This window comes from Cygnus atratus, chromosome Z, assembly GCF_013377495.2.
Source record: "Cygnus atratus isolate AKBS03 ecotype Queensland, Australia chromosome Z, CAtr_DNAZoo_HiC_assembly, whole genome shotgun sequence".
NCBI classification, from domain to species: Eukaryota; Metazoa; Chordata; class Aves; order Anseriformes; family Anatidae; genus Cygnus; species Cygnus atratus.
In genome coordinates this window covers 21,398,095-21,412,485 of record NC_066396.1, presented here as the reverse complement: position 1 = coordinate 21,412,485, position 14,391 = coordinate 21,398,095, and the positions used below count along the sequence as shown (strand labels likewise).

The 14,391-nt window shown below is 38.1% G+C and overlaps 1 protein-coding gene across 1 annotated transcript in view; it reads right to left on the bottom strand.

Annotated features, from left to right (window-relative positions):
* Positions 1-880: 880 nt before the first annotated feature.
* The window catches only part of KIF2A (kinesin family member 2A), a 60,041-nt gene continuing 46,530 nt past the window's right edge, over positions 881-14,391 (bottom strand). Inside the window, 5 exon segments of the mRNA XM_035553684.2 lie at positions 881-2,685; positions 5,106-5,241; positions 7,421-7,522; positions 9,075-9,225; positions 11,970-12,037. Coding sequence (XP_035409577.2) covers positions 2,600-2,685; positions 5,106-5,241; positions 7,421-7,522; positions 9,075-9,225; positions 11,970-12,037 — 543 coding nt within the window. The 3' untranslated portion in view covers positions 881-2,599.

Sequence of the window (14,391 nt, the reverse complement as noted above, 5' to 3'; positions counted from 1 at the left end):
ACCAATTTATGAGTTAAGCTGCCATAGCAATAGGCACAGACCAACACAGAAGGAAGAAATACAGGAGATACTCATCATGTTTTTTGTAAGCTTTTGTTTTACAGCACAGGAAACAGAATATGCTTGTCTGAGTCCTAGTCATGCCTGACCATCATACAATGGCCTACAGAATTCAAGTGCTATAACCAGCTGCATTCACTTGCTTATTTTAATTCTCACCGCTTCAGTCTCAGTGTAGAACTGATCTTTACAGCAGGCTCTACCACAGAGGCAGTCTCTTAACGGCCACTAGACATGATTTTAACCTGCAGCTGGTATCTCACAGACCACGTCATTTACAAGGTTTAGTAAAAGGTGCTGAGATCTACCTGCCTTTTCTCTGCCTGTCATCGTTACTACTTGCTATAAACCACAGCCTGGCTGGGGCTCTTAGCTTGCATGCAGGAGTAGTAGGGAAGCAACTGTTTCCCACATATGATGCCCCAGTCGTTAGAGGCTCTTTATAAAGTAAGAGTTCTTCAGAGCAAGTTCAAAGAAACCCTCTGGTATTATACAATAACCTGTACTATCGTCCACTAACAAAAGTGGCTGCCTCTTTTTATTTATTTATTTTTTAAACTGCGATGAATGACGTTCTTAGCCAAATGCTCAGAAGGCCATGTGATGTTTCTTCAAGACCTGCTGCAAAATGAAAGTCAGGACAGTGCTCTGGGGAATTCTTCTTAAATTACAAATTTGCACAGAATATTTTTTTCCAGAAGTAAATATTCATTTTGAAATCAGAGGCCTTTTAAAAAGTGCAACAACTCACTGTGTTTACAAAGTGCAACCCTTCCCAAAGCAGAACAGAGCCTTCATAGAAGTAAATTCTCATCTGTAATTCATTTAATAGCTTAATTTATTAAACACATTATGTAAAATCTACATTGTTGTTTCAGTTTTCATGTTTACACACAGGAGGATTTTTTTGATTTAACCATGATGCAACAATAGCTTCCCATAGCCTACCTTCCTATGGGAGATACAAACATTAAACACTACAGGAATTCCTGGCTCATTTAACTCTCTTTTCATTGCCTTCCCTTTATTTTCCTTCAGGCCTGGCACAAACATACAGGCCTGTATTCCAAAAGTAATGTTTAAACAGTTCCAAGGGAAAGTCTGCTGATAGGAACTCCTGGAAACAGGGAGAACTCCTAGAGAGGTCTACAACTCTTCATTTGACACAAAATTCGTACATGAAAGGTTAGTCTTTCTTGGATACCGACTTTGCAAAAATAACTTGAGTGCCACCAGTTAAAAAGTGCTGATACACATGGCGCCATTTGTGAGAATTCAGGTACTTGAGGGATTTCTATTAGCACTAGGTAGAGGTATTGTGCAAATCCTCAAATGATGCAATTTCACCTCACTTTTCAGCTGCTGGCACCGTATACAAAGGGAAAAATAGGCATTAGCTACTTTTTTTTTTTAAAGCAACAGAGCTACTCAAACTACCTGCAAACTACAGTTAATGTACATGTAAGTCTGTCATGCATCAAAAGCCAAATTTTAACAGTATGTGAAAGGCCAGTACGTATTTCTTTAGCTATATCCCCAAACTTTGACAGTTATCCTATCCATCATACACAGAGGTCAGATTGTACCTTCTTTCCAACAGCATTATCACATCATACCACATACTGCTTATCTGCATTATCCTAAGATACAACTCTCCTCAGTACTTAAACATTACCCTTTATCATACATCAACTAATTTATATTTCTGTTTTTTGTTTGATTTTTTTGTTTGTTTTTACAGAGAAAAATGTTAGAATTATATAACCATTCTTTACGCCGTTCAAATGAATCTAAAATCCAGATTTTTTACAAGGAGGATGGAATGTCCAGCTGTTTGTGCACTCCAACAGCTCTTGCAGTTCCTGTTCAAATGATATGGCACATCCTGTGAAATGAATGAACTAACCACCAAAAAAAAAAAGGTCTCAAAATACATTAAAAATGTACACACACTAAAAGTAATTTATATTGACAAATAAGGAATGTTGTTTATTAAGGCTGTGCTTCAAAAAGAGGATGTTTAGGGTTAAGTAGCCTTCATCAAGGCACAGAATGGGAAGAGGTAAGCACAGCTGTATGGAGAAGAGAAGTTATGTACAACCACTAGTGAGGTGTGCATGCATGCAAACACAATTTAAAACTGCACAGCTGGTCTTTGTAACAAAACTGAACATAGTTTAAAGGAAATACTGTGACTTTAGTGGCCACAGTTTTACTTCATTATTAAAAACATGGTAAATACTTCCAAACAAAAAATTCACAATTCGAATAAATGAAATATTTTAAACAAAGTGCTTCACAGATCTGAACCCTGCATGGTTGTGCTGTCTGGTCTAGAAGCATTTTGTAGACATCATAGGAGCATTTCACACAAAACCGAAAATGTCACTCAGGTGAATAAGAAACAGGACACTTCCACAGACATTTCTAATGTTTTTACACTTTCAAGTAGTTGAGTTCTTACGGCCACTGGGTTTTGTAACAAATGTGTGCTACAGCAGTACGGGTTTGTGGATTCCTTTAGCAGCAAAGGCCCGTTTCAAAGGGCACGTGGTCTTTTGGGGTTGATCTGTTTACTGGCCTGTTCCTCCTCTTGTAGAGCTGCCCGGAAGGATTTCACTTTATCTGTAAGGAAAAAGAGAGAATGAGTACTGATGTGCCTGTTCTCAACACAGATCATGAGACTAAGCCCTGAAGAGCCCTGAAGTTCCACATCCCTGCCCGAGTGCGTAACAAAAAAAAAAAAACACACTCACGCAGAAAAGCAGCTGAAGCTACAAATGGCAAGAGGACTGAGATAAGCTTAAATTCAGTGCTCACCATATAAAACAAGCTGCTTAGCAACTCGGTCCCTTCTTAGATGCTTCCTGCCTTGAGACTAGGCAGGATAACTGCACAGTTGCACTCCCAGCATGTAACCTGTTTGTGCTTAAGTTCTGCTTCTAACTTGGAGAGTACAGGAAGATACAAACAGCATACTTCCCTTTCCTTCCCAGCAGCTTCTCAACCATCTTTAAAAGCAGACAAAATTTTATCTCAGTGTATAATCAGTAGCATCCTAACACCCACCAGAATAAATTCTACTTTATTTTCCTATGAATGCATTTGTTATTACATTTTTGAAGTTTTTCACTGTAAGTAGATAAGCACATCATTTATACTTTTCATCATAACTAGCAGGAGGTGGGGGAGAAACCTAGGAAGGGAAGCATGGCAATCCTTCATATTTCTATTCCTCACCCAGCCACTTCCCAGTAATACACTCCAGAATTCAAAGAAGGAAACCAGAACAACAATGTAAAGAAATCAATCCCAAAAGGACAGGAAAAACAGCTGAAATATGCAGCGGCTATTGTTTGCCACAAGCAGAACTCAGAAGTTACTGAGAGAAAGAATCTTTGACTTAACAGTTCTTCCCTCCTGTAAGCCCTGTAGACATCGTCCTATCTGTAAACACACAAGGATTTTTTAGACAACCTTTACCTCCAGAACACTGTTTCAGAAGAGGTATCCAACAAGCTTTAGAAGAGCAGAGAGTCACCTAAATTTTATTTTCTCACTGCTGGTGTCTCAAATTGTCTCTTCCTGAAGAGGAAGCCCTCAGCTAGTTTGTATGAAGCAAAGGAATGTATAATTGACAATTATTTGCTGAGCAGGCCACATCTGATTTGTTTGACTCATTCTAACCTACAGCAGATACTGAGATTGAGTAAAATCTAAGATTTTGTCTTCTAAGGAGTTACCTGGATCAAAAAAAAATGTTTGCTAAAATGAAGATACTACGGTATGAGTACTTTCTGTGAGGTATTAAGCTGACAATCTGACTTAGAAGACAAACAGTACAGGTGCTAAGAATTAACTGCACTATGGTTTTCAACAAAAAGAAGTAAATTCATTCAACAAATTCATACAGAAATGCAGCTGTGTAAAAAAACTACGTTAACAACACAGATTTAAAAATGAGCAGACTGCTACATTACAGACTGCAACAGAGCAGGAACTGGGATCACAGAATCACAGAATCATCTAGGTTGGAAGAGACCTCCAAGATCACCCAGTCCAACCTCTGACCTAACACTAACAAGACCTCCACTAAATCATATCGCTAAGCTCTACATCTAAATGTCTTTTAAAGACCTCCAGGGATGGTGACTCCACCACTTCCCTGGGCAGCCCATTCCAATGCCTAACAACCCTTTCAGTAAAGAAGTACTTCCTAACATCCAACCTAAACCTCCCCTGGCACAACTTTAGCCCATTCCCCCTTGTCCTGTCACCAGGCACGTGGGAGAACAGACCAACCCCCACCTCGCTACAGCCTCCTTTAAGGTATCTATAGAGTGTAATAAGGTTGCCCCTGAGCCTCCTCTTCTCCAGGCTGAACAATCCCAGCTCCCTCAGCCGCTCCTCGTAGGACTTGTTCTCCAGACCCCTCACCAGCCTCGTCGCCCTTCTCTGGACTTGCACGAGCACCTCGACGTCCTTCTTGCAGTGAGGGGCCCAAAACTGAACACAGTACTCGAGGTGCGGCCTCACCAGAGCTGAGTACAGGGGGACAATCACCTCCCTAGACCTGCTGGCCACACTGCTTCTTATACAAGCCAGGATGCTGTTGGCCTTCTTGGCCACCTGAGCACACTGCTGGCTCATATTCAGCCGACTATCAACCAATACTCCCAGGTCCTTCTCGGCCAGGCAGCTTTCCAACCACTCATCTCCCAAGGATTTCCACGTACTTTTTGCTTATCACATTACCTTACTTTTTTTGTGCACTTCCTTTGTATTTTCATTTTCCTCCATTTATAATTTTAGAATGAAGGAAAAGAAAGGGAAAGTTGCAAGAAGAAGTGCATATTTCCTGGAGGTAAAAAACCAGGCTTTTCTTTTAAACTAGGATGAATGGAACATGTATGTGAACTTGTTCTCAGGCAACAGAATAAACATTCCTTCCACAGGACAGCGTAAGAGGAAAAAAAGATCCCAGATTAAAAGTACACTCCATGCATTGCTAATAACCCCCACAAAAGTGATTAAAAGCAATCTACCTCTAAGTTCGGTCAAAATATCAATTTTTTGCTCTAGGATTGCTTCAAGTTGGGTAGCGTAAGAATCCACATCATAGTCTACTTCTTCTGTCATCTCAAGAAGTGCTTTTTCATCTTCTAGCCATCTAATAGATTCCTACAATTAAAAACAAACAAAAACAATAAACAACTAAATACTTTGGCAGAAGTACGAGATGCAAAACAAAGACCTACTCCTTTTCACAGGATGACCATACCTCTACAGTCACCTCAATAAACAGATTTCAATCCTAAAATGAATCCTTATTCACAGGACAGCAAAGTTGTGTGTTTGCTACAGTTTCGTAATTCCAGCAGCCGTATCAACAAGCATAACCATACATGGTTCTGAAGTGAGTCTTCAATTTTAAATAGGGGCTGTTTTGTCACTGACAGCAATCACAGACTTATTACTATAGTCAAGGAGACAAGACAACTCTGTCCACGCTCAAAACCAGTTTTGAGAGAAGCTACGTAAAACAAGAGCTATTTTAAGCTCTCTATTGTTTGTGCTAACTCCCCACATAGATTTGAGTACTGTAAAGGTTGGTTAAACCAGCTCTTGAGCACCTTTGCATTCCAAATATTACCAAAAAAAGAGAAGTTAAAAAAAAAAAAAAAGTATTGCAGCAAAGAATGCAAACAGGAGCTGAAAGCTTACAGAACCATGCAAAGCTATGATTAGAAGAACTGATCTTATTAGAAATGCTTTAATTAAAAAAAAAAGCAGCAGACAGTTCTAGGCATGCTGGGCCTGAAATACTAAAATTAAGTCTTTCCCTCTGTGCTCAGTAGCTCAAGTAATATAAAAAATACAGTCCAAACCCCATGTATGTTTTTTAGGATACCTATTGTAGACTCATACATCACAGAATCAAAGGAAGATGGACACGTCTAGAGCACAATTCGTTCATTTTAGACATTTTTGTCAGGATAGGATATTTTGTATCCCAGAATCAACAGCTTCCAGAAGAAAGTTGATGGAAGACAACTTCTGCCTGATACAGCTTGTAGATTCTGTATTGGTGCAGCACACCTCCGCCAATAGCGTAAGCTAACAAGCCATGCTGCGAACTAAGGGAGCTAAGGCTTGAACACATTTCCTTCTAGTGACTGCTGTGAGGAACAGTAATCTCCAGCAGAAGGCCAGATGGACACACAGAGGCAATAACATCATAAATTAATGCAGCTTGTCTCTTGAGAAGTCCCAGGCATGAGGACACAACTATGGCATATGGCATTTGACTTTCACACTTCTGCATATTTTACTTCAGGACTAGTGTTTCATAACTAAATCTCTAGATCTGTTGGAAAATGTGTTATTTAGCATCCTGCTGTATTATATGACCACGCATCAGTGTTCCATTAAGTTCAATGCCTACACTGAGGAGGTGAGTATATTCCTCACAGGTTTAATGTTCTGCTGTTCTCCTGCAGCAGATGTGCCAAAAGGACAGCCTGCCTAAAGACTCTTGGGTTATAAACAGAAGCAGCTCACATTTCCCTCTGAAAACTAGTAATTCATACTTATTATTACAATTTGTTTTGTGAATGTAAAAGGATCCATGGTGCTGATCAGCACTGTACTTTGTTGGCAACATTCCTTCCAAAGACCCTGACTAATAGCAAGTGAAAACCTTTATGTATCTGTAAAAAGGAAGCAAACAGGCAGTTAGAAAAATATTGGTCTCTTCTGGATCTGAGTAGCTTGGATGGGAATATCACAGAAGAATACTTGGGGGGAGTATTACAGCATCTTAAGAGGGAGACGACCAAGCCATCAACAGAAATGGTGCTGATAGAAACATTACTATTAATTTCCAGCTTTGAAATATGAATATTAGCATACATTAGACAGTGAAATGAAAATTTCAAGACCAATCTGAATGAACTTCCTGCAACTACAAAAAAAAAACAGAGTCACTAATGCTGGAAAAGGACTAAATCAGAAAGTATCTCAGTACTAAAAATAACTTTTCTTACAATGAACACAAACTATTTAGGAATGCTTGTGAGAAGAAAAGGAAAATCTTATTAGATTTCTGGGTTGATAGAAAAATATGCTTCTCTTTCATCATGGGGATAAACATTACTGGTTATCAGATCTAAACATCTGCCCCTATTTGTTTGCTACAATGGATTTAGTATAATAAAACAATTTAGAAATCCCTGACTGCAAAGTAATGACCAGATGATACCCTGCATCATATACACAAATCATATGCAGGATATTTGCTTCAGTTGGAAAAAACAAAATTCCTAGATTAGGATGAAACAAAACAGAGATCCATCCTTACCTGGAAGACAGCCCTGTGGTCTTCTACTACTTGCTCTTCCATTTCTACCATTTGTGACACAGCTTCGTGGAAGGTAAACAACTGTGGAGAAACTTCCTCTTCCTAAAAAAAAACAGGTAAGCTTGTTAGTCTGGAAAGAACCATGACTACAAGAAATACACTGAACACGTTCCATCCCATCGCTGAGCATGAAAAGAAATATGTGGAAGGCAGACCTTGACAAAAACGGGATTTTATATTTCTACATGAAAATCTCCAGAAATGGGGGGAGAGGGCAATAAAAATCAAAATGTTAACAGAGTTAAGTTTAATTCATACTCATTAGACATTTCCAGCCAGCCATCCTCGTGAATACTGGTGTGTAGAACATCTCACATCAGAAGAATGAATTAAAATAGTGGAAGGAGAAAGTTACAAGTGAAGAACGGTAATTTCTAGTAGGTTTTAACACCTACAGAAAACTAGGTTTTCTGTCATGGCCTTTGTTGAGCATATCACAATAGAGGCAACAATTTTCAAAGAAGAGAACACATTCAATACATTTCAGGATATCAAAATTCCCATCCTTTAGGGAAAAAAAATAAACCTAAGGTGAAAAAATCTAAAAATTACGTAGTTAGTTCTTTTAGAAGAATGCACAGCATGGAATTAGAAATTGGGGTAAACAGGACTTCAGTAGACATAAATAATTAATAATCAAAGGGGAAAGCACTAGGTAGGTTGTAATTAATTTTTTAGCAAGACAGTATGGCTCCCGATACCATGCCTTTGACATCTTTCTAAAAATACATTGTAAAGCTTAATTGAATTCCACATGAGCAATGAAAAGCATGTGAAAGCTTATCTGTCTGTCCAGTGGGAAACTTCAGGAATCACGTAGCCTATTCTAGAGCTAGTTACTAAAATGAGAAAATGCAGGTAAGACCACAAAGACGTGTTTGAGAAGGAAGAGAATTTTGAGAAATATGTTATGAGAGTACAGATTTTTTGTTTCATCTTTCACCAGCATTTTCACAAATTGAGCATTAATCCCTGTTGAACATTCAAGGATCCAGAACAGCTGATAATCATCAGTGAAGGAAAAATATTCTTTGGAAGATGCCTCTCTGCCCCAGCTCCCCACTCGTCCAGACCAGGGAGACATTTTGGGAATATGGTGGGGCTCACCCCCAGATAGGGCACTGGGGTTTCACACCATGAAAATCAGGATTTCGGGAAGAGGAATATGGGTACCCAGATTCCTAAATGCAGAGAAAGGCAAACTCACTTTAAAAGCATCGAAAATAATGCTCAAAACTGCGTTTTAAATAAAATGGACAAGTATCCCAGGATATGTCAAACTGCCTAATTTAAGGTGAAGCCATACTGGAAAAAACGTACACTAAAAAAACATCAGAGCCTAGAACATACACTGCTTAGACACTGAAGGTCCTAATAAGTGAGGAAGATAAAGAGAAGTATTTTCTCTCACTCTTTGAGAAGCCTTTTATTTTTGAATTCTGTATGGGAGTGAACTGTAATGTAAGAAAGTAAAGATGCATGCTGTATTTACTTTATTGTATTGCTTACAGGCTATAAAAACACATTACTCTGGACTTGTTCTACCATTATATTTATCATCTCCTCTCTATATGTATTGTTGTAAACTACTCACATTTTGTTCACAAAGCAGTTTAAGATCATCTCTCTGAGGAGAGCTCCCCACTCCCCACTGCGTGTCCAAGTCATCGATCTGATTGGGAGTATGGTGTATAATGGGACGGATATCTCCTGCGGCACTAGGATCAACTGTCAGCTCCTTCACCCTACGATCAGAAAATATTTAATTTTCCAATTAGTAACTTCCTGTGCAAAGTAGCCACCACCAAAAATAAAGCTCTATGGGTTTATATGCTATTTAATTCACTTAATATGGATGATGATGCCACCTTCACAAATTTAATGTGCAAAGAACACGTTAGTGAAAAAAAAAAAAAAAGCATGGACCATTGAGTTTCAGCTACTTGTGAACTACAATCCATCTTCCAGCAAAAAGTATTTTTTAAACTGAGACCTTACTATTCATTAAAATGCTAAGAGGGGAAAAATCTTCAAACCCTCAACATCAACTTCTTAACAATAAATAATATATGATAGAAAAGTTCACTCAACACCCAAAACCTGATCATCTTTCTTTTTCTGTTCAAACAATTGTGTTTAAAAAAATAATAATCAGCAGCAACCAATTAGCTGTTATAAGCTAACCCACCAAAATTCTACAGAAAATATTATGCAACCAAGTATTTCAGAGAATGAATATATCCTTTAATTAAAATACTTTCAAAAATGAAAATATCTTAATTATCCTTTAAACGGAGTAGTCAGATTTGGTTCACTAAATGTGCAAAGCTGACATCACCATTGTTGTTTTTTTTTAATGTATGATGGAGAATAGCAAGCCTGGATACAAAATGTGGATGTTTAAGGAGGATGAACAAAATAGTGGGAAGATGATTGCAGATCATGCAGAACCATCACCTGCCAAACAAAATAAAAACAAAAAGTATGTGTGACTCAAGGCAAGGGAACTAATGAAAGGTTGGTCTGTAAAATTACGTATCCAAAAAGAAAACTTAAAAATAAGACTCCATGTATAGAATGAAATAGACCTGGTGATTGAAGGAGAAAAGTCGTCATACTCATAGGAAGGAGAGAGATCAGAGCGACTGCCACTACCCTGTGAGAAGGGAATGTCCGAAGGACTAATTCCAAATTCCTTTACTCTGCAGCAGCAAAATACAGCAGCAAAATAAGAGAAAATGTTCTTGTAAACACAGTTAAAATGACAACTCTTTGTTTAGCATTCTTCTTTGATAGTCTAACAATGTAACAAATTATTTTTAAATCAAAACGTGAGTAAGAGTGTGAATTTACTTAAACCTTCTGTAAATAGAGTTGCAGATCACTAACAAAACTGAGCAAAACCAGTGCAGCTAATCTACAGGAGACTACAATAGCAGTGTTTTCAGAAGAGTAATTCTAGATTTCAGTTAGTGCAGTTAATAAAATTTGTTCTACACTCAATATTAAATTATGCTGCTCCTTTTAAAATAAATAAATATATAAATATTTTAAATTCTGTCCTTCCCACTGTCTTACACTACACGCACACTGGTGTTCTGCACCTAAAAACTAATTGTATTATGAAAATGATACATTTCTAGAAAGCAACTTAAAGATAATTTTATGGTGAAAGGCATTTACCCTGTAACAGCATTTACACTGTAGCAGCATACAAATCTGATACCAAGGCAAAGAAACAGTTTCAATGCAACTATGTCATATACTAGAAATTGGTGTTTAATTTTTTTGCATTTTTTCTGAAGTCACTTCAGCAATGCACATGCTATATGGGAGAGGAAGATTCAATGAGTCTTGATGAACATGGAGCTCCCTTGTTTCTGTGACTGCAGTGACTAGATGCATCATTTTCAAAAGGAAGGAAATCACACAGACAAATCCAACCCAGACAGATTTGCTACTAAGTCCCTTGATCCAGGCACACATTTGGATTACAAGAGGAGTTGGTGGTGAGCTTTTCCAGCACCTTTTTTGGTCATTAGTGACTAGCCAGGGGTGCCAGACAACCAGGAGAAACATTTTTGGCTTTCTTTCATTCAGGCAAGAAAACCTGATTCCAGGCCACTAGGTGGTAGCCTGTTCCGGAGGGAAAGAAAAAAAAAAAAAAAAAAAAAAAGGATTGCTAATAGCCCAAATGCTAGCTTGCCTCCTTTGTTCTTTGCAGTCTCTGGGTCTTGCTGAAAAACTGTAGCAGGTCTAACTGCAGCACACACAAGATCACCCCATCTACACGAAACGAAAGAGAACTCCAGCTGGGAAAGGCTCCTTTTACAATCATCGAAGAGAGGCTAATATTTTCAGAGAGCAGAACAAGTCTCAGAGGTGCTGACTCAGCCTCTGGAGGTGCTAATTTCTCTACACTGATTATATCGTCACCGTTGATTAACCAGTTCTTTACCAGCTATCTCAGAAATTTTGCCTATAGTTAGGAAGTACAGAATAAGGGCCACAGCAACTGTGGAATCTTGTTTAGAATAAGCTAGCTGATATATATATGAAATAGCCTGGCAACTGCATGAAATTCCAAGGGGACGAAAATACATGTAGAAAGGTATCTCAGTCTGCACTCCAGGGAATCATCATGAATACCAACGACGCCTAATGCAAAAGCAGATGCCTCCAGGGCAGGGGCAAAACGAATAGTGGCATCTTCCACACTACTTGCACTGCACACTACACCAACCTTTGGGTAATGGCTTAAATGCAGTTTCTAACGATTCTACTGTAATGGTTGAAAAAAATGACCAATTAAATTAAATGCGAGCCTGGATCAATAATCTTATTTAAGTAAGGTTTTAGTCTTACTATGAAATGCAAGTACCCTAAAATTATTCAAGTAGATAAAACAATTATATATCATGGAACAACAGTATTCCAAACTTCAGTGATCAACAGCCAGTACAGCTGTAAGGAATAACATTTTCCATACCTATTTGCGTATCTCAATGTATTTAGAGTGTTTTCACATGATGCCATCCCTGGAGAAATTGTAGCAATCTGCAGAAAACAAGCCACACATTAATAAATCACTTTGTTCAGATGAAAGGGCAGATGAACTCAAATTAACTTTTGTTTTGTTTTAAATCCCTGGTTTCATTTAAGAACTTCTACAAACACCATCTACAGTGTACAGGTGTCCTAATACAATGATATGTCAAGAATAAAGATGTCAAGTCAAACCTTCAGCTTAAATTTTTTAACCATACCTGACACATTAAGAATTCATGGAAATTTCAATCTATTTCCCTCATCTGACAGCCTTAGTAACATAACATGTGAACTGAAAACTCTAATCGAAAAAATAAGACTCCCCAGAAAGGGAAATATGGAAATATGCAATTCAGAAGAAAGTAAGTTTAATGCATCCTGCATGCAATTATCAGATTTTTTTTAATGCGTGCATCTTCAAGGGCTGTTCTCCATCCAAGCAGACTGAATAGTGATTGGAGAGAGCTGTTTTGGCCACAGCTCAAAATTGTACCTGTAAAAATGCTTATCCTTAATATCGCTACGTATTTTCCTAAGTATAGATTTTTTTTATATTTTTTTAAATGAAAAAATTTCTGTAAATAATACTTGAGAGCTAACTTATCACACATATCTGGAATCTCTAAGTCTTTCCTTTTCCATTTAAACAAAATATACTGAAGATATCACCTTCTTTTCAGAAATCAGCAAAAATACAACAGTGATCAGGCCAGAGTGGCAAGAGTGGCATCATTAATTGTCCTAGCTTCTCTCAGTAGTCCAATTTTTACATCTTTGCTCCTTTCAGAAGAGCCAAAAAGACACTACCCAGGACAAACACCTCTAAAATCCGACACACTAACACTTTTGCTGGCAGCACAGCATCAGAAACTGATGAAGATCAGATAATCCCAGTCTTCTGTTTCATCCTGCTGCTGACATTACTATACAAGAGCACAGGTACTCATCTGGAGAGGAATTTCTCCCACTGGGGAGAAATATGCAGTGGGAGAAAGTTTAAAGAGCCTGCTACTACATACACTAAGTTTAAATCTCTAACACCAGTATGCATCAGTTACTAATGAAAATAACAAATGTATATTTGAAAAGATCCTTTGATTGCATGTCTCCTTATTAAGCATCGTGAATACTAAGGAACAAAAACCTACAAGTTTCTAAAATCCTTCCAGAATCTTTTTATGTGAAAGGTGCATGTTCTACTTCTGTCAGCTTAATGCTCTGAATACACCACACACAGCAACCACCTCAACACCAGGACACCGCTCCAACTCCTCATGCACAAAAGGAACAGTTGCTACAAGAAAGGGCCACTGCAGGTGCCGTCAGTCATGCTGATGCCATTTTCAGGGCACAATACTCCGTCTGTTGAATAGAAATGTCCACTGAATCACATGTCCTCATGCCTCAACAAGCCCAGCGCAGGAGGAAGAGGACTCCGACCTCTCCATCGCTCACTTCCTCATTCATAACTTCAAATGATGAGAAGGGAAAAGGTTGCACTACTTGTGGACAGGAATATCTTTAAGACCAGCCATGACCAATCTTCCCATCTCAAACATATCTACATCAGTTACAAATCATCACGGTGGCATCAGCATCCCTTTTAGGGGACTGGAGTCTCCAACTTCCTGCTCCCTGCCTGGAGAACTGAGGGGTCTCGAACTTCAGCAAAGACTCCAGCACGTCAAGGATATAACACGTCGAGGATGCAGAACTGGTTAAAAAGGCCTGTTTTATGTGCCTGCACTGCAAATTTCAGATGATGATACATTATCCTATGATATAACTCTTCAAGAACAACATGAAATGGTCTTTGAAATTATTTTAGGACAAGAACTTCAGTGCAATTGTAATGATTAACAACATTCAAACCAAACTACTTTTGCTGACTGTCTCTGGATTCCTACAGAATGAAACAAATACTAGTCGTAACTGTCCATGTGGAAGTTATTTTCAAAAAACTAAGTTTCTGAATCATATTTTAACCTTTTATACAGAGAAGAATGTTCCATCCCTGAAGACATAACTTGCAAAATTGGAACAGGAATTCCATAAATAATAAAAGGCAAAGTAAAACAAGAATTAAGAGTAGAAATTACCAAATAAATTTGACTCAAACATCCCATTTAAAGATTAGTATGACAGAAAGAAAATGGAAAAAGCCCAAAAGGTATTTTATAACAGCACATTTCAAAAGATGGAAGAGGAAGTTAAAATCACAATTTTTACTGCATCATTTTATACACTTTCCGTATTGAAAACCACCAACCTATTTGCAAAATGTCTTATTCTATATCAGATCAAATCTTTGTCTTCTTGAGGAGTCCCTTTACAATGAATGTCTCCTGACTAATAAGCAAAAC